Below are 21,029 nucleotides of genomic sequence, written 5' to 3' on the forward strand. Positions count from 1 at the left end.
CAGGGAAACCAGTAGGGGGGCCCTCTCCTCATAACCCTTTTGATAAGAATAATCACCAGCTGGGGTCTGGGGAAAGTACTAGGAAGGTGAGTCGTGTGAGTAGGGTGCAGGTGCAGCAGGCACTGCTCAGGCAGGGCAGGGACAGACAGCAAGACAACAGGTATCTTGGGGGGGCCTGACCATACCTTCCTCTCCAACACACCCCGTATGACCTAGACAATCTTGGCCAGCCCCTCTTCTGTCATATTGCTGGGGTCAGGTTTGTAGCGGGGACACTTCCACCAGATACCACAAATACAATACAGACAGGCCACCCCTGCTGGTCACAAACCCAGAGTCACACCCCTGGGAGGAGCTGGCCCTGGCTCTAAAAGAAACATTTCACTGGCTTAGTCTCAGCTGTTATAGCACAGGTCTGCACCCCCATGTTATGCTGAGTGCCATTACAGGTGAACCCATTAGGTCTTCCAAATAAGAACCAGTTAATGCCATTATTTCCAGTAGTCATGTACAGATGTGAGAGTTGGACTATAAAGAAAGCTGAGCACCAAAGAAGTGATGCTTTTGAACTGTGGCGTTGGAGAAGACTCTGGAGAGTGCCTTGGACAGCAAGGAGATCCAACTAGTCCATCCTAAAGGAAATCAGTCCTGAATATTCATTGGAAGGACTGATGCTGAAGCTGAAACTCCAATGCTTTGGCACCTGATGCAAAAAACTGACTCATTGGAAAAGACCCTGATGCTGGGAAATATCGAAGACAGGAGGAGAAGGGGATGACAGAGGATGAGATGGTTGGATGGCATCACCGACTTAATGGACATGAGTTTGAGTAGGCTCCGGGAGTTGGTGATGGACAGGGAGGCCTGGTGTGCTGCAGTCCATGGGGTCGCAAAGAGTCGGACACGACTGAGCAACTGAACTGAATGCCATTAGGTGGAACTGTGTATCCAGAAGCCAGCCTATTCCACTCCACACAACAGAGCCCAGGGGGCTCATGGGCTGTCAGCTGTACAGTGACATTTACCTACAGGGGTCCTTCTGATGTATTGGCACATGGAACCAGGAACGGTGAGTCTCCCCCTCCCCTCCACTTTCAGTAGTCCCTACATCGTCATATCAGCCACGTCAATTTTCCACAGAAGTCCCAAGGAGGACAACAGCAACATCTCATTGCACACCCAGCAATTAGACATATCTCGCAGTAAGGCCAGTGTTGCTGCTCCGTCTACAAACAGATTTCCTCCCTCAGACAAGGGAGAAAATGTAAGACATCTAACAGGCACAATACAGGGGAGATAATGACCAGAAAGCTTAATGCAAACAGTAAGCACATTCTAAGATAAACCACACCTGCCTGTGAATTTTGTCCTCATCTGCAATACAGCTCAGAAAACTCAATGGTTCAAGGATACAAGAACATGTCTAAAATCACATATACAATGTCACCTAGTTCTACTTTGGATGTATAAACCACAACTACTCCATTTTGACTTTCAAAATGATTTCCTTCCTCAATGGCCAAAGCAGATGTACAATGCATATCTGAACGATGACAGAATGGTTGCTCTGCTCAGTAAAATTTACGTGAAACCATGTGTAAACCAGAATGACTCCCCCCACCTCAATATGTGCAGATTTTTTGATCAGTTCCCCTTTTGATGTCACATCTTCCAAATCAGAAAGCAGTGATGATCAAAATACCCATCCCTTGATGCTGGGGTGCTGGCTCCTACCCCAGGTTACCCCAGGTTCAGATTATGTCCCTCAGTGCGAGGTCTCCTCTGTATTTCGCTAGTTATTCATATTGCAGGAAAATTAATCAGATCTCGTGAGCAGGCTCAGAGGTATGTTGATGAGCAAACACTTTATTTTTATCACTGAGAGCCAACATGTTATCACTTATACCCAATTGTCACACAAGCATGTACATGTGCTTTTAGCAGAAGACTTAAAGCAATGTTGCACTTCATGAGCAGTTACACTCTGTGACAATTTCACTAGATCATTTTCTTTCCAGAACATCAGGGCAAAAGTATGGTTAACACAATAACCTTCATAAACACAGACCTCAATTAACAGAACTAGAATTTAACATCCACTAAAATATAATATTTGGAGACGGCAATGGCAACCCACTCCAGGATTCTTGCTTGGAAAATCCCATGGTCAGAGGAGCCTGGTAGGCTGCAGTCCATGGGGTCGCAAAAAGTCGGACACGACTGAGCAAGTTCACTTTCACTTTTCACTTTCCTGCATTGGAGAAGGAAATGGCAACCCACTCCAGTGTTCTTGCCTGGAGAATCCCAGGGACGGCAGAGCCTGGTGGGCTGCCGTCTGTGGGGTCGCACAGAGTTGGACACAACTGAAGCGACTTAGCAGCAGCAGCGCAAAATATAATATTGCTCTAAAATTACCCTCATCTCCACCAAACAGCCGAATCAAGACTAATTTGCAAAATAAGTCTGGTCAACTGACCATATATGCGCCTCCAAAATGGACAGAGGAGCCTGGTGGGCTACAGTCCATGGGGTCAGAAAGAGTGAGACACGACTAAGCGACTAACACACAGGCATTAGGCCTGCATAATTGCCATGTTACTTTTAGGTAGGGGTTCTCTGGTGGCTCAGATGGTAAAGAATTTGCCCATAACACAGGAGATCTCTGGTCAGGAAGATTCCCTGGAAAAGGGAATGGCAACTCACTCCAGTATTCTTGCCTGGAGAATTAAATGGAAAGAGGAGCCTGGTGGGACCATGGTGTCACAAAGAGTCAGACACAACTGAGCGACTAAGCACACAGGACACAAAGTGGCTGTGGTGGAACTCTTCAGAAGTCTCAGACCAAATTCCCCAAAAGCCTCTCAAAGCCAGGAAAGCCATGCCAAAACCTGCTCTCATGCTCCACCTCAGTGAACTTCTCTCTTCTAGAGGTCCCCAAAATATCACAATTCCTGCACATGACAGGAGACAGTCTTTCCCATTCATCTGCTAAGGCTGCTCAGAACCCAAGAGTGTCCAGTATCTGGAGGGACCAGGCAGAGAGAAAGAAAAAAGTGTCAATTCTACCCACAGGTGTAGTTTACCAAAGTGCTATAAATCAAAACCAACTTGAGGGGAAGGGCTTCCTTAATCTGAAAAACACAAATCAAAACCAGCAATATTCTAGACAAAACTCGTAAAAGTTATAACCATATTCACTAGTTCACTCAGTAACCAACCCTTTTGTCATTTTTTTATGAAGCCGTCAGGTCTTCCATTAAGATTCTTTAAGTTCTTAGCCAGTTTAGAAATATTAATACAATTGAAATTTATCAGAGGCTTGTCACTATCAAAAGGTCCTTCCTATGAATCTTCTTGAAGGTGAAGCACTTTGCAAAAGCATCAGATAAAACAATAACTGTCTATAAAAGACAAAAGATGTAAAAGGACAAGCCTAAGCACCTGATTATAATGTAAGCAATAAAGAAACTTGGCTACAATAACTAGAATTATGACCAATGACATTGTACAGGAGACAGGGATCAAGACCATCCCCAAGAAAAAGAAATGCAAAAAAAAGCAAAATGGCTGTCTGAGGAGGCCTTCCAAATAGCTATGAAAAGAAGAGAGGTGAAAAGCAAAGGAGAAAAGGAAAGATATACCCATTTGAATGCAGAGTTCCAAAGAATAGCAAGGAGAGGTAAGATAAGCTTTCCTCAGTGATCAATGCAAAGAAAAAGAGGAAAACAATATAATGGGAAAGGCTAGAGATCTCTTCAAGAAAATGAGAGATACCAGGGGAACATTTCATGTAAAGATGGGCTCAATAAAGGACAGAAATGCTTCCTAACAGAAGCAGACGATATTAAGAAGAGGTGGCGAGAATACACAGAAGAACTGTCCAAAAAAGATCTTTATGACAGCGATAATCACGATGGTGTGATCCCTCACCTAGAACCAGACATCCTGGACTGTGAAGTCAAGTGGGCCTTAGGAAGCAACGCTATGAACAAAGCTAGTGGAGGTGATGGAATTCCAGTTGAGCTATTTCAAATCCTTAAAGATGATGCTGTGAAAGGGCTGCACTCAATATACCAGCAAATGTGGAAAACTCAGCAGTGGTCACAGGACTGGAAAAGGTTAGTTTTCATTCCAATTCCCAAAGAAAGGCAATGCCAAAGAATGCTCGAACTACCACAGAATTGCAGTCATCTCACACGCTAGTAAAGTAATGCTCAAAATTCTCCAAGCCAGGCTTCAGGAATACATGAACCATGAACTTCCAGATGTTCAAGCTGGTTTTAGAAAAGGGAGAGGAACCAGAAATCAAACTGCCAACATCCACGGGATCATCAAAAAAGCAAGAGAGTTCCAGAAAAACATCTATTTTGGGCTTTATTGACTATACCAAAGCCTTTGACTGTGTGGATCTGAATAAACTGTGGAAAATTCTGAAAGAGATGGGAATACCATAACACGTGACCTGCCTCTTGAGAAACCCATATGCAAGTCAGGAAGCAACAGTTAGAACTGGGCATGGAAAACAGACTGCTTCCAAATAGGAAAAGGAGTACATCCTATTAGAACATTATAGGTATATTTTCACCCTGCTTATTTAACTTATATGCAGAGTACATCATGAGAAAAGCTGGGGTGGATGAAGCATAACCTGGAATCAAGATTGCCAGGAGAAATATCAATAACCTCAGATATGCAGATGACACCACCCTTATGGCAGAAAGTGAAGAAGAACTCAAGAGCCTCTTGATGAAAGTGAAAGAGGGGAGTGAAAAAGTTGGCTTAAAGCTCAACATTCAGAAAACCAAGATCATGGCATCCGGTCCCATCACTTCATGACAAGCAGATGGGCAAACAGTGGAAACAGTGGCTGGCTTTACTTTTGGGGGGCTCCAAAATCACAGCAGATGGTGACTGCAGCCATGAAATTAAAAGATGCTTGTTCCTTAGAAGAAAAGTTATGACCAACCTATTCAGAAGCAGAGACATTACTTTGCCAAAAAGATCCGTCTAGTCAAGGGGAATTCCAGAAAAACATCTACTTCTGCTTCACTGACTATGCCAAAGCCTTTGACTATGTGGATCACAACAAACTGTGGAAAATTTAAGAGATGGGAATACAAGACTACCTGACCTGCCTCCTGAGAAACCTGTATGCTGGTCAAAAAGCAACAGTTAAAACTTGCCGATGCCAGCCGGCAAAGTCGATCAGGTCCTGAGAACGTGCACGGCGCGGCTGAGAAAGAAAACTAAAGCAAAAGAAATCTACAACAAAGATGGGGTCGAGAGGATCAGACACGTCTCCACGAAGGGACGCAGTCTGACCACGACTTTATTCAGCATCTTATATTTATACAGGAGAGAGTGAGAAAGACAAGACAGTTAGCATTTTTCTTGGTTGACCTATACATCTTACAAAAAGTCACAAGAAATCTTGAGAGCATGGGAATGGCACCCTGTTATTATTTCGTACACCAGATAACATTTCTCTGTGCGTGAGAAGTTTGTCCAGAACTCCAGGTGTCTGCAGTAAATAATTGCCTAATCTCTGGGGTGGTGGGACAGAGAGCTATGTTTGCAAGCAAACCCTCAAGGACTGAGGCAGCTCCCAGAGCTGTGTCCTTTAGATAAAGGACCCCGTTCTCACGGGCAGCTCCCCGCATCTCCCCCTTTCTTTTTATATAGGCGCACGCTTATGTTCCTTTAACCACAGACCATTTCCATAGATGGAAGCTTTTATCATCCATAGATCATCAATCAGTTTTTTAATTAAACAAGGTGCAAGAAATAAAACAGTTAAAATTATTAAGACTAGTCCTCCTATGGCTGCTCCCAAGTACCAAATACTATTGACGGTAGGTACATGTCGAAAAAGTTCTTTAACAAAAGACTCAGCTCTTTTCACAACATCCAAATCAGGTCTAGGTGCATTTTCAATGTTCATTATTTCTTGATGTAGATGCAGCAAATCTAAGGAAATATTTTCATTATGCCAAATACCTTCTACATGAGCTTTCACCTTATCCCAAGCAGTTATACTACCATTATATTTTTGGGGGGTAACACAGATTCATCGAAAATCAGCATGACATTGTACCCGTAATCTCAACTTTATACTTTGAACCTCTTCACCTAAAAATTTTACAACATCATAAAGGGCATTCAATCGGTCCTCTAGCTTTTTGTCAATATCTTCTTGAGTCCCCAGGGTAACGGATACATTTTGTGCCAGATTATTAACAAAAGTTGCAGTTTGCACTGATTGTGCCAGGGTCAGGGCTGCAGTAATCGAGGAGGCAATAAGGGTTACCAAAGCTACAAATCCCAGAATTATTAACCCTATTCCCCTACGATAACACATTAAAGCACCCTCTACTTCTCTCCAAAGTTCAAGTCCTCTTTCATCATACCAAGACCCATTGATCTTTACAGGAAACATAACAAAAGCAGGCTGTCTTAAGACTAGAACCCTAGTTTGATTAGTAATTCCCCTAATGCAGTTAGTCAAAGTACAATTGTTACAAGTTACATTATAATTTTGTAACCCAGGTTGTATTTTTACAGATCCTACTAGTAAAACATAAGGGTGAGGCACACATGCACGAGGGTACCTCATGGTGAGATTCCATAAATAACCGTGTCTCACTTTCGATCCCACCTGAAGGTAGGAACCCTCACATCCAAGGGCGGCAGCTAATTTCCATATTTCTGTTTGGAACACTTTAGAGCCGCCTAAATTCCAAATACGGGATGCAAAGTTTCTATTGTCCTGAGCTTCAAGGTTTCGGGCCGAGTCTGGAGACCAGTCCCACAATGACTCATTTGTCCCAAATATGTTATAAACCATAGCAGTTCCATCTCGACACAGTTTCCATGGTGCTGCAGTGACTCTTCCCCTTGTTTCAAAGTCGCAGAAAGGGATATCTAAAGGACCAGTTCCGTTACGATGTTGAGGAGTTCCAGATTCTTTCGTTACTCCAGGAATATATAGGCTCCAACCATTGTCATAATCAGCATATCCTGACTCCCCAACAAAAAGACATCCTGTTGAATTAAAATATCTAGACAGTCAAATAGGTAAACAATCAAACACTCCATGATAAGAGAAATTAACTTGATTGGGAATAATATGTTTATCTGAAAAACCACCCAAAGCTACAGTATCATTAGTGTATATGGGAATGGACTGACCCTCCCAGCCCACCGGTTGGAGAAGGGGAGGATCGGGAAAATAAGCCCAGTAAGCATTTGAATATTCTTTAGAATGTGCAGTATTAATCTGATTTAAGATGATTAATAAGGTTATCAGGAAGCTTAAAGGCGATATCGGATCGCCCTGCACAGCAACACGATTCTGTGTCTCTCGCATCAATGCCTGAAGTTGTTGCCGAGATGGTAATTCATCACGCTCTTGAATCATCAATCTCCTCATGTGGTTTACTAGAGATCGTCTCCGCCCTGCGTACCAACCTTTCCGGCAGCCAGCGCGGCACTTCGGCATCCTGTGGGAAAACACAAACATGTCCTCATCCCCAAATTATTACAGGATCTGGTCCATACCATTTTCCCACAAGTGGGTCTTTCCAAAAGACTTTAGGTCTTATTGTTTGCGCATCAAAATTCCAAAATCGCTGTGCTGCTGAACGGCCACATATATCCAATTGTAAAAAATTTAGAACAAATAAAGCATGGTTTAGAGAGTTGGAGGGGATATTGAGATACAATTCCCCCTTCTTTAGTTTTTGCAATTGATGTTTGAGAGTTTGATGTGCCCGTTCAATGATTCCTTGACCTTGAGGATTATAAGGGATACCCGTTTTATGTGAGATAGACAATTGCGTACAAAATAGTTGAAAATTTTTTCCAGTGTATCCTGGACCATTGTCTGTTTTTATGGTTTTAGGGGTTCCCATAACAGCAAAACATTTAATGCAATGAGCTATACAATGTTTGCTAGCTTCTCCGGATTGCAGAGAGGCATGTAAAAAGCCGGAGAAGGTGTCAATAGTAACATGAACAAATTTTTGTTTACCAAATTCAGGAATATGAGTAACATCCATTTGCCATATGTCGTTTGGCAACAATCCTCGGGGATTAACTCCATAATGGGGGATGCTAAAAAATTGAGGACATGTTTGACATTGCTTAACAATCTGTCTGGCAGCTTCTCGAGTAATGCCAAATTGAAGTCTTAAGCTATTGCTGTTTTGATGGTGTAAGCTGTGGGAAGTTTTTGCCATTTGTTCCAATGAAGGAAATATCATACGTGTAGCTTCGTCAGCCAAAGCATTGCCTCGTGCTAAAGGCCCAGGAAGTCCAGAGTGAGCACGAATATGACCAAAATAGCATTTATTAACTCTGGAGCAAATTAAATGTTGTATATCACGAAAAAGAGTTTGAATAGTAGAATTCAGGGTACCAATAAATGGAACAGTCTCAATAGTGTTTAAGGCTCTTATGATATATTGACTGTCAGAATATAAATTAAATGGAGCAGAGATTTGTAATAAAGCCTGAAAAACGGCAAATGGTTCTACTTCTTGAGCAGACTTATAATTAGTACGCCAGGCGGCAGTATTGTCCTGTATAATCAAACTAGCTATGCCATTAGAAGAGCCATCAGTAAATACAGTTAGGGCGTCGGCAAGGGGCTGAGAAACAACAATTTTGGGGAAAAGAAATTGGTGATAATGAGCAAATTGCAAAATTTTATCCGAGGGATAATGATTATCAAGCCGTCCACTAAAACCAGCTAAAGCAATAACCCAATTGTTGCTAAACTGAAACAGCCAATCCTGCTGAGTTTTAGAAAATGGAACACATATAAAATGTGGGTCTCTTCCTAGATATACAGTGGATTCTGACCGCCCAAGAGCTATTAGGGCAGCAACCAAATCATAATAGGGGGTTAGTACCCGAGAGGGAGAGGCAGGCAAGTGAAGCCATCTTAAAGGCAATCCTTGGAATAAGACTGCTGTAGGAGCATGTTTAGTAGGAAGAATATATAAACCCCATTCTTGAGTATAGTCGCAATAAGTAACTTGTTGTTTAGACAGGGCCTGTTCAACTTTATCTAAGGCTTGCCTTCCCTCCAGAGTCAGAGTTCGGGGGGGAAGTTGGATCAGGGTCACCCTTCAGAATATCAAAAAGAGGCTTCATTTCCCCTGTAGTTAGCTTCAAGTAAGGTCTTATCCAATTAATATCTCCTAGCAGTTTTTGAAAATCATTCAAGGTAGCCAGGTTATCTTTACGAATCTCTATCTTCTGAGCTCGAAACCATTCATTTTCCAGAAAAAAACCCCAAATAAGAATAGGGGGGGAAGTGCTGCACTTTTTCTGTTGCGATAATCAAACCATAATCCTGTAATGCAGTTTGCATATAAGCGAATGCTGTTAATAGCAACTCCTCATCTTGACATGCCAAAAGAATGTCATCCATATAATGAATAATATATACTTGGGAGTACAAGGACCTAGTGGTTTTTAAAGATTGAGCAACAAATTTCTGACAGAGAGTAGGACTATTAGCCATTCCCTGAGGTAAAACTTGCCACTGATATCTTTACATAGGTTCTTTATAATTTGTAGAAGGGACACTAAAAGCAAATCTTTGACAGTCACTAGTGGCAAGGGGAATAGTATAAACGCAATCTTTTAAGTCAATAATAATCTTGTAAGTGTTTTTTGGAATGGCCATGGGGGTAGGCAACCCCGGCTGAAGGGGGCCCGTCAATTCCATTGCTTCATTAACTTTTCGTAAATCTTGTAGTAGCCTCCATTTACCTGTTTTCTTTTTAATGACAAAAATAGGTGAATTCCAAGGTGAATTTGAGGGAGTAATATGGCCGAGAGCAAGCTGTTCCTACACAAGCTGATTGGCGGCCGTGATCTTTTCTGCTGATAGGGGCCACTGATCAACCCATACTGGATCGTCAGACTTCCATTTTATCAGATCAGCATGGATTGCAGGACGATCAATGACCCCTCTAAAAACATCCTATACCTTTTCTATCATTCTTAACTTTAGGGATCAAGGGTTGTAAAAGCCCTTGTGAATTTATGCCCAACCCCTGATGGGGTAGAAGGCCTTGGTCTAATAATTGATTACTAATCTTTTTATCTGGACTATAAAGATATACCCCCATATTCATCATAACATCTCTCCCCCATAGATTAACCGGCAGTCCTGGCAAAACATAAGGTTGAAAAGGTCCTTCATGTCCCTCTTCGTCCCTCCATTTTAAAAAGGTTGAACTCTGTTCTGGGTTATGTGATTGCCCAATGCCTTGCAAAGTAGAAATTGCAGCCTGCTTAGGCCATTCATCAGGCCAATGTTTTTGAGATATGAAGGAAACATCTGCACCAGCATCCAAAATACCTTTAAAGGGCTTTTCTTGAATATACAGTAGGAGTTCAGGGCGCTGCTTATCAATGGCCTGAATCCAATAAGCGTCTAAAGACCCGAAACCTCGGGATCCTCGTTCTCGCTTAACAGTTTTACCAACTGGAATTATAGGAAGTAGAATTAATTGAGCAACACGTTGACCAGATTGTATTACTGTTATGCCCTGTGGTGAATGGGCCATAATTTTTATTTCACCCATATAATCAGAGTCTATGACTCCAGGGGCTACTAATAAACCTTTCATCGTAGTTCTGCTTCTCCCCAATAGGAGGCCCATAGTGTTCTTCGGAAGAGGGCCAAAAATTTCAGTTGGTAAAGCCTGCATGCCCATTTCTGGAGTTAATACTGTGTAGGTGGAGGAACTGAGGTCCAATCCTGCACTCCCTGCAGTTGCTCTGAACAGCTCGGCAACAGTTCTGCATTTTGGCCCTGAAGCGTCTCCAATGTGGTCGGATTTTGCATCGCCCCATAACATTGTTTCGGGGCCTGGGGCTGGCCCCTCACCCAGTTTCCCGAGACCGGAGGAAGTGGCTTTCCCTGTAAGTCAGTTTTAGAATGGCAATCCTTCACCCAGTGTTTGCCTTTCTTACACCTAGGACAAATGTTAGGGGCTTGAGCAGGTCTCCAGGCTTGCTTCTGTGGGCAGTGGGCGACCTGATGGCCCATTTGGCCACAAGAGAAGCAGCTAGAGCCAGGGACTCGAGGCCAACCACTAGTTTTATCCCGCTTTTGTTGCTGATACAGTACTTCTTTGACTGTCTTTCCCTGTAATGCAGCGGCCAAAGTTATGCCTTGAACATATGAAGGGCCGATATCGGCACAAATCCATACATAATCGGATAAGCCTCCCTTTTTTCTGTAAGGTCTCAGGCAGCTTGACAGGCCGAATTGGCATTTTCATAAGCAAGCTGTTTAGCCAACACCATTCCTGCCTGCTCATCCCCTATCATTTTACTAATTGCCTCAAGCAGGCGGGCAACAAAATCCTGATATGGTTCATCTGGCCCCTGGTGAATTTTAGATAAATCTTCAGTCTTTTTATCAGAATTTGGAAGTTTTTTCCATGCTCGCAGAGCTGCAGCACTAATCTGAGGGTAGGCTCCAGGCAAATAATTAAGTTGATTATTAGTGTCTCAATAATCTCCCTCTCCCACCATCATTTCATAAGTGGTATTCAGTCCCTGTCGCCGATTGATATTGGCTGTGATCCCACACTGCTCAGCAAACTCAGATTTCCATAGTAAATAATCTCCTCCAGATAAACAAGCCCGAGCAACCTGTTTCCAATCATTAGGTGGCAGATTTTGATTTCCTAAAGCCTCTATAATAGCCTGAGTAAGCGGCACAGTCGGGCTGTATTGTGCACAAGCCATTTTTAACTCTTTTAAATTGCTTAAAGGGCAGCAGTTCATAATACCTCTGCTGTTGAGCATTCTCAAATACTGGATAGATTCCTGAAAACCCGGGAATATGTTCTCCTTCATCATTAGCTCGCTTAATTGCTTGTTGAAGAGGAGATAATAATATCTCACTTCTAATTTTTATGTTTTCACCGGGCAAAGAAGCAGGGATAGATATAAGCTCTCGCGGTTCTACGAAAGGCGGAGGTGGATCGAGCCCAGCAAGAACCGAGGGAGGACATGCTGGAGGCACAGGCTGACTGGAGTGGGAGTCTCCCTGTGCTTCCTTTTTTACTGCTATAACAATTTTCTGAATTAAATTCTCCAGCTGTTCTTCAGAAAGCCCTGAATGCTTTAATTCCCCTTTTCCTGTGGGGGATTGCATGCTAACCATCATCTCCCAAGGCTCATCCTCTCTATGGTACTGAGCTGCTTGTTCATTTAACTCTTCCTGTTCATCAGAGCTTAACACATCATCATTCCCTCCAGCCTTACAAGCTGTTCCCTCAGGCACAGCATAAAGCGGCTCAGGCGGAGGGGCGGAAGGCTCTGCAACTTCGAGTTCTGTGGAATCCCTGAGGGCCGTCTGAATCTTATGTCCCTCATGTTCAGGATCCAGACAGTCTCTTATGAGAGTCCACAAAGAAAAAGCATCCACAGGGACACGATTGGGACCATGTAAGGAGTAATATGTCTGCAATTGTTTTCCTACTGTCTTCCAAGTTTCCAGACTAACTGTTCCTTCCTCTGGAAACCAAGGACAAACCTCTTCTATAAAAAGTAAAAACTTCTCTAACTGTAACTTATTTACATGAATTCCCCTACCTTTTAACATAGTTTTCAACATATGTACAAATAACTGGCGGCTATTGCCTTGTTCCATGATTTATTACTCTCGACAATAACACTCCCTGCCCTTTACTTTAATTAATTAGGCAGCTTCTGCTTAGTTCTCTCTGAATACCGGCTCTCTGGATAGCTCTCTCCTGGGACCCAGCCACCATGCTCTGAGAAGCCCAGGACACCTGCAGAGGACAGGTGTAGGTACTCCGGTGGACAACCCAAACTGCAGTCCTACCTGACAGCCGGGATCAGCTGCCAGGCTTGTGCAAGCCATCATGGATATCCAGCGCAGCTGAGATTCTGATGACTGTAGGCACAGCAGACACTTGACTGCAACTGAGTGAGAGACCCCAGTGAGAACTGCTCAGCTGAAACTTCCTTGAATGTCTGACCCACACAGTGGTGAGCAAGGTTAAATTTTAGTATATATAAAATTACCCTGAATTTGGGGGTAATTCATTATACAGCAATAGATAGCTAAGCAAAGGAAAATAACAGAATATGAAACTATATAGAAACAGAAATTGTCAAGCAAGAAAATAAAATTAAGATAATTTGGCCATAAAACCGTCCATTTGTTTTTGTTTTTTTCCCATTTAAATATGAGCATTTACAAGTTAAGAGATGTGTGTTTTTATGTTGCTCAGAGTAGAAAGACATAGATTCAGAAATGTAATTTTAACAATTAAAAGTATAGATGTTTTCATGTAATCAAAATATATTGTCAGATACTGTACTAGAGATCAGCACAAATTCTGTCCTCAAGGAACAAACAGTCTAGTGCCATACATGGCATGTTAAAAAACATTTCCATGAGTTTCATGTGCATAAAATCCTTACAATATTTCCAGGCACATCCTAAGTGTCATGTACCTGCAAACAAAGTTAATAAATATACATTCACTTATTTAGTCGACAAATACTTATTTATCATCTTCTCCATGGCAGGCCCCACGTGAGGTGCTCAACATTCAGAAAACTCAACATTCAGAAAACTAAGATATGGCAGCTGATCACATCACTTCATGGCAAATGGATGGTGAAAGAGTGACAGACTTCTTTTTTGGGGGGGGGGCCCTCCAAAATCACTGCAGATGGTAACTGCAGCCATGAAATTAAAGATGCTTGATTCTTAGAAGAAAGTTATGACCAATCTAGGCAGCGTATTAAAAAGCAGAGACATTACTTTCCCAACAAAGGTCCGTCTAGTCAAAGCTACGGTTTTTCCACTAGTCATGTATGGATGTGAGAATTGGACTGTAAAGAAAGCTGAGCCCCGAAGAATTGATGTTTTTGAACTGTGGTGTTGGAGAGGACTCTTGAGAGTCCCTTGGACTGCAAGGAGATCCAACCAGTCCATCCTAAAGGAAATCAGTCCTGAATATGCAGTCCTGAATAAGGACGGATGCTGAAGCTGAAACTCCAATACTTTGGCCACCTGATGCAAAGAACTGACTCATTGGAAAAGACCCTGATGCTGGGTAAGATTGAAGGTGGGAGGAGAAGCGGACAACAGAGGATGAGATGGTTGGATTGCATCACTGGCTCGATGGACAGGAGTTTGAGTAAATTCTGGGAGTTGGTGATGGACAGGGAGGCCTGGCATGCTGCAATGCATGGGGTCACAAAGAGTCGAACTTGACTACTGAACTGAACCAAACATGGTGGGACCCGTGTGAAGTGCTAGAGAAAGAGTGCTGAATAAAGACTTTACATTCAGAGGACAGGACAGATACTGAACATTCAACAAGCACGGGTATCCTGGAAGCATTCCTGGGATGCTTGGGAAGCCAGAGAAGGCTGCTGATCCCAGGAAGGCTAAACAAAGGCTAGGCTAGACCAGACCAAGGCTAGAGAGATTTAGCAGCATGTCTGATAGCCAAATAACAAGAAAAGTAGTTTACCCCAAGCCCAAATGGAAATCTAATATGTAAAGTCAAATTTGGGAGAGGCCTGAAGGCCAGTGAGGCAATCAAGATCTATTCCACAAATTCCACACTGGATCAGAAGGAAAGTCCAAGTGCAGAGACAAGCACTGGACTGCATACATTGGACCGACCACACATGAGAGCTGAAGAAGACAATGTTGTTGGAATAGAAGACTGGGAGCAGTGCTCAAGCCTCTGGTACTTTGGCACTAGAAATAGAGTAGAACACCCATTGCACAAACAGGTCTGGACCAAGATATGTTGCAGCTGAGGAAAACTAAGATTTAGATATGTGCTTCTGATGCTGTCCTTCCAATCTTAATGCAACAGTTTCTTACTGAGGGAGTAGAACTGGCACCAGGATGATTTTTGTCATTTCTACTGTCACTAAAGTAGGACTGATTTGTATGTTGATGGTTATAGAAGTAGTCACACATGTAGATCTGAGTTAAATGGTACCATATTTCTGATTTCCATTGGAAATGCTATTACCTTTACAGATTGGTGCTCAAAACCATTATGCATTTGGTCTGTCTTTTAACTTGGCTCTGAGCCTGAAGGATCCCAGAATACGAGTGTCTGCTAATTGCCTTGGTGTGAATGGCCAAGGGCTGGTGTGTGTGTAGGTGTATGTGCATATAAATAAAAGTGTATCTCTGTGTTATTGTTTGTATGTATGTGTGCATGTGTGTGTGTATGTGCATCCATGTGTCCCTCCTCCTGAACAAGGTGGATTCTACCAGGGTTAGAAGTATGTCAGTAGTATTGAATCATCTAAATTTTATCACTTGAGAGTTTAGAACTCAACACTTTTTATATAGCCTTTTCCCTTTTTCTTCAAACCCCAGAGCTTGGATTCAGGAGTCTGCAAGCATGGAGTCCACCCAAAGATGGGCACAATAAAGGATAAACATGGTAGAGACCTAGTAGATGCTGAAGAGATCAAGAGAGATGGAAAGAATACACGGAAGAATGGTATAAAAAAGATCTTAATGAACCAGATCACTACAATGGTGTGGTTAGTCACCCAAACCCAGACATTCTGGAGTGAGAAGCCAAGCGGGCCTTAAGAAGCACTACTGTTAATAAAGCTAGTGGATGCGATGGAATTCCAAAAGAACTATTCAAATCTCTAAAGGAGGATGCCATCAAAATGTTGCATTCATTATGTCAACAAATCGGGAAGACCCAGCAGTGGCCACAGGACTGGAAATGGTCAATCCTCAACCCAATTCCCAAGAAAGGTGGTACTAAAGAATGTTCTAACCATCAGACAATTGCACTCATTTCCCATGCTAGTAAGGTCATGCTTAAAATGTTGAATACCAGGCTTCAGAATTAGGTGAATCACGAACTTCCAGATGTCCACGCTGGGTTTAGAAAAAGAAGAGGAACTAGAGATCAAATTGCCAACAGTTGCTGGAGTATAGAAAATGCAAGGGAATTTCAGAAAAACAGCTATCTCTGTTTCATCGACTACACGAAAGCCTTTGACTGTATAGATCATGACAAACTTTGGAAAGCTCTCAGAGAGATGGGAATACCAGACCATCTTACCTGTCTCTTGAGAAACCTGTATGCAGGTCAAGAAGCAACAGTTAAAACCCTGTATGGAACAACTGATTGGTTTAAGATCGAGAAAGGAGTATGACAGGGCTGTCTGCTGTCACTCTGTCTAACCTATATGCAGAGCACATCGGGAGAAATGCCAGGCTGGATGAGTTGCAAGTCTGAATCAAGATAGGCAGGAGAAACATCAACAGCCTCAGATATGCAGATGATATCACTCTAATGGCAGAAAGCAAAGAGGAACAAAGAGCCTCTTGATGAGGGTGAGGGAGGAGAGTCAAAGAGCGGGCTTAAAACTAAATATTCAAAACACTAAGGTCATGCCTTCTAGCCCGATTACTGCATGGCCAATAGAGGGGGAAAAGGTGGAAGTAGTGACAGATTTCCTCTTCTTGGGCTCCAAAATCACTGCAGATAGTGACTGCAGCCATGAATTCAGAAGACAGTTGCTTCTTGGCAGAAAAGCAATGACAAACCTAGACAGTGTGTTGAAAAGCAGAGACATTACTCTGCCAACAGAGGTCCATATAGTCAAGGCTATGGTTTTCCCAGCCATCATGTATGGCTGTGAGATCGGAACACCAAAGAATTAATGCCTTCGAACTGTGGTGCTGGAGAAGACTCCTGAAAGTCCCTTGGACCTCAAGGGGTCGAACCAGTCAAACTTTTTTTTTTTTTTACTTTACAATATTGTATTGGTTTTGCCATACATCAACATGAATCCGCCACGGGTGTACACGTGTTTCTCATCCTGAACCACCTCCCACCTCCCTCCCCATACCATCCCTCTGGGTCATCCCAGTGCACCAGCCCCGAGCATCCTGTATCATGCATTGAACCTGGACTGGCGATTCATTTCACATATGATATTATACATGTTTCAATGCCATTCTCCCAAATCATCCCACCCTCGCACTCTCCCGCAGAGTCCAAAAGACTGTTCTATACATCTGTGTCTCTTTTGCTGTCTCGCATACAGGGTTATCATTACCATCTTTCTAAATTCCATATATATGTGTTAGTATACTGTATACTATCCAGTAAATCTTAAGGGAGATTAAGCCTGAATATTCACTGGAAGGATTGATGCTGAAGCTGAAGCTCCAGTACTTTGATCATCTGATGCAAACAGAAAACTCATTAGAAAAGTCCCTGATGCTGGGAAAGATTGAGGGCAGGCAAAGAGGGTGTCAGAGGATGAGATGGCTGAACGGCATCACTGATGCAATGAACGTGAACTTGGGCAAACTCCGGAAGATGGTGAGGGACAGGGAGGCCTGGCGTGCTGCAGTCCATGGGGTCACAAAGAGTGGGATATGACTGGGCAACTGAACTACAAACATGGTAAAGCCATGCCTGTGATCCTTAATGGCTGTAAGACCCTGGCTTTAAACCCCATTAAGTGGTAGTTTCCTGAGCTTTAAAATGGGGATAATAATATTTCGCTCCTAAGATTGCTGTGAAGAAAAAACAGCATACTGAAAGCATTGAATGTGATTCCTGGATCATCATAAATACTAAGTAGAAGCTCTTATGGTTAGAATTATAGGTACTAAACAAGGGCTACAAACATCTAGATACCACCCAAACTAGGGTTTATACTCATTTCCCAACATTACGGCATGCCTTATAAATAGTTAAAATACTAAACAAACTGTAGACATAACTAAAGCAACCCAATTAAAATGGTTCATCACTTGCCACTTTAGAAGGTACTCAAAAGCTAGTCAATTCTCTTCTAGACAAACAGATGGCCTTTCCTCATCTTAATATACGTAGAATGATTTTGTGAACACAAGCTGATCTGTCTTAAATCCTAAGCATTCTTTTATCTCTACATAAATTAGTAATTCAAAACAAAATTTTTAAAGAACAAACTTCCATTTTGCTAAAAACGAGAGTCCATTAACGGATGCCTTTAAACTTAGCAAGCTCTCCAGCCGTCTTATCGGTGGGTTTCTGTTGTCTCCCTCAAATGCACACTGATGGCCAGGCCTCAGCAGTATCAGATGGAATGAGATGCAGCTAGCCAACATTCCAGGACCACCTTCTTCCTGGGCTAGATTTTAACACTTCTATGCTGCTGCTGCTAAGTCGCTTCAGTCATGTCCAACTCTGTGCGACCCCATAGACAGCAGCCCACCAGGCTCCCCCATCCCTGGGATTCTCCAGGCAAGAACACTGAGGTGGGTTGCCAGTTCCTTCTCCAATGCAGGAAAGTGAAAAAAAATGAAAGTGAAGTCGCTCAGTCATGTCCGACTCTTAGCGACCCCATGGATTGCAGCCTAGCAGGCTCCTCCGCCCATGGGATTTTCCAGGCAAGAGTACTGGAGTGGGGTGCCATTGCCTTCTCCATAACACTGCTATAGTGGACATTTAATCCATTAATTAATGATGAAAAAGAAGGGATAAGAGTGCTATATTCGGACATCAATAGTTTCAAACAGCCTAATGAGACTGTTTGGAAAGCATACTAGGGTGCCTTCCAAAATTGATTAGCCCTACCATTGATGGGAGTAACTGAAGAAAACATTCAGCACAGTTTGATTCAACAGTTCTTTTCTGAACTGCCCATGAATCCTGAAACTGAAGTTCATTTGGAGTTTTTTTATACCATGTTTACAGAGATCCTGAACCATGAAAAAGAACAGCTCCTTATCACCAACTGCTCCATCTGTTCATCTATTCATCCATCACTCTATCCATCCATTCATCCATTACCCATCCACCCATCCAGCTGCCTCACAAATACTTACTGAATGCTTTTCCTCTCATGGAGCTTAACAAGAATGATGAGAGATAATAGCAGCTATTATTCTAGAAATAACAATAAATAAAATAAATGAGGGGTGAAGGAATACAGTGCAGTATATGTGTGCAAATTTAAATAGGAGAGAAGGGATGGTCTCAGTAAGTAGGTAATACTTGGGCAACGACCTGAAGGAGGTGAGGGAATAAACCATGCATATGTCTGAAAGAAGAATGTTCCATATAGAGAAACAGCATGTGCAAAGCTGAGTGTGTACTTTGTGAGATGGAGAAATACCAAGGAGGCCTAACATAGCACAATTCCACTGGTCTATGAGACCAGAAAGCCCTGGTATTTTCCCACACTGTGTTATCCTGGGTTCCCTGGAAAACAGAGCCAGAAGAAAGGTTTAAATGCTAAAGCTTTCATGGGAGGTATAATCCATGGCAGCTAAAGTGAGGAAAAAAGAGGGAGATTCAAATACAAGGTGAGGGACTTCCCTGGTGGTCCAGTGGCTAAGACTCCACACTCCCAAAGCAGGGGGCCTGGGTTCAGTCCCTGGTCTGGGAACTAGATCCTACATGCCGCAAAGAAGAGTTCACACGCCACAACTAAAGATCCCACGTGCCACAACGAAGACTCCGAGCAGCCAAATAAATGAATATTCAAAAATAAGATGATGTCCTGTGATACTGGCCACTGCTTCCCAACAAACTTTCCATCAAAGTCTATGAGAGAAGCAGCTGCTTCTCTCAGGTGTGTCCACCAGGTACCAAGATGAAAAGAAAGAACTGTGCCCCATTACAGCCCATCAGAGAGGGAACGCATAGGGAACTTAGCTGCTGACTCTCTGCTGTCTCCTGTCTCTACACTGATCAGAGTTTGTCCCATGGGCATTAACTTCCCTGCACATCTACACAGAAAATCATAAGACCTGTGCACTTTATTCTCTGTAAAAATAAAGATAAATTTCTCTTGAATACTAACAAATGACAGATAGTCAGTTGCTTCAGCCTAGGTCCCAAAGAGAACATGATGTGTGGCAGGACTAGTAAAATAAACCTTTGCTGATATACGCCACTGAAATTTTAGAGTCAATTTTTGTTGCAGCATAACCTAGCATATCCTGATTGACACAAGGATTCACTGCCCCATTAGCACATTAATGACAAGAGTTTTTCAGTAAAGACATCTACTTAATGTTATTTAATCCAGTATTCCCAAACTGTTTTGATTAGCGAATATTCTTTCCACAGAGCACCTTAATATAATGGAAATACTTTGAGAAAACACCATCTGTATAATCTTCTGCAAGGAGATTGGGCAACACACCCTACTGTGCAATAATTAAAATATTCCCAGATCTTAGCAGTTTGGGAATGAATGATGTCACATTTTTATGCTCAAACTGGACTTCCCGGGTGACGTAGTGGAAAAGAATCCATCTGCCAATGCAGGTACACTGGTTCAATCCCTCCCTGTCCGTATGCCCTGGAGCAACTAAGCCGGTGAACCACAACTACTCAGCCCAAGTGCCCTAGAACCAGTGCTCCGCAAGAGAAGCCACTGCAAGGAGAAGCCCCGGCTCTCCCCAGCTAGAGAAAGCCCCTGAGCAGCAACAAAAATCCAGCACAACCAAATATTAACTAAATAAAATTTAAAAAACACACATTTATGCCCAAATTAAGGATTCCTAGCCCAAGACTACTGTTCTGCTGCATCCCACAGGCAGCAAGGCCTCACTTGCCCAGTTTCACGACCAAAGAAAGGGCCCTAAGTCAGCGACAGAGACGAAGACATCATGGTTTACCTGATGGAGGACCCTGCCTGTCTCCAGCAAGGTCCTGGAACATCCCATCGTGTGCAACGCAGGAGTAAGCAGGCAGGACGGACACGTTGGCAGGTTTCACTGCTGGGGGCTGAGGGAAGCCAGGATTACCAATTGTATGGGAATTGACCTCAGGTGATCCCCGCCAGGCAGATGCCCTGGAGAAGGAAATGGCTACGCTCGTCTGGAGAATGCCTGGCAGGCTACACTCAAAGACTGGGACATGGCTGAATATGCATGCGTGCAGTCATGCAGGCACCCACGCACACAGGCGCCCATGCACGCACGCACTCAGGCACCCGCTTATGCA

The 21,029-nt window shown here is 43.0% G+C and overlaps 1 protein-coding gene across 8 annotated transcripts; it reads right to left on the minus strand.

The window, feature by feature from the left end:
* Window positions 1-5,274: 5,274 nt before the first annotated feature.
* On the minus strand, window positions 5,275-21,029 carry LOC129639142 (endogenous retrovirus group K member 13-1 Env polyprotein-like). 8 transcript variants are annotated; one of them, XM_055564084.1, is made up of 4 exons: window positions 20,702-20,904; window positions 12,881-12,981; window positions 7,468-7,499; window positions 5,275-7,017 (listed from the first exon to the last, which is right to left on the minus strand). In XM_055564084.1, exons 3-4 carry the CDS (start codon window positions 7,496-7,498, stop codon window positions 6,068-6,070), a joined length of 981 nt encoding a protein of 326 aa, XP_055420059.1. In that variant the 5' UTR covers window position 7,499; window positions 12,881-12,981; window positions 20,702-20,904; the 3' UTR covers window positions 5,275-6,067. The 8 variants fall into 8 exon arrangements, with proteins under 8 accessions (XP_055420059.1, XP_055420057.1, XP_055420058.1 ...); XM_055564082.1 differs by having other exon boundaries at window positions 5,275-7,041; XM_055564083.1 differs by lacking the exon at window positions 12,881-12,981.

This window comes from Bubalus kerabau, chromosome X (genome assembly GCF_029407905.1).
Source record: "Bubalus kerabau isolate K-KA32 ecotype Philippines breed swamp buffalo chromosome X, PCC_UOA_SB_1v2, whole genome shotgun sequence".
Classification (NCBI taxonomy): Eukaryota; Metazoa; Chordata; class Mammalia; order Artiodactyla; family Bovidae; genus Bubalus; species Bubalus kerabau.

Bases quoted from the DNA above. Each gene is read 5' to 3' on its own strand.
- LOC129639142 (XM_055564078.1), bottom strand. From the start codon at position 12,685: ATGGAACAAGGCAATAGCCGCCAGTTATTTGTACATATGTTGAAAACT. The intron at 7,500-11,819 runs GTATTATGAACT...GTTTTCCCACAG, and splicing joins GAGAATGCTCAACAGCAGAG to GATGCCGAAGTGCCGCGCTG. The intron at 7,042-7,467 runs GTTGGTACGCAG...TTAATTCAACAG, and splicing joins CCGCGCTGGCTGCCGGAAAG to GATGTCTTTTTGTTGGGGAG.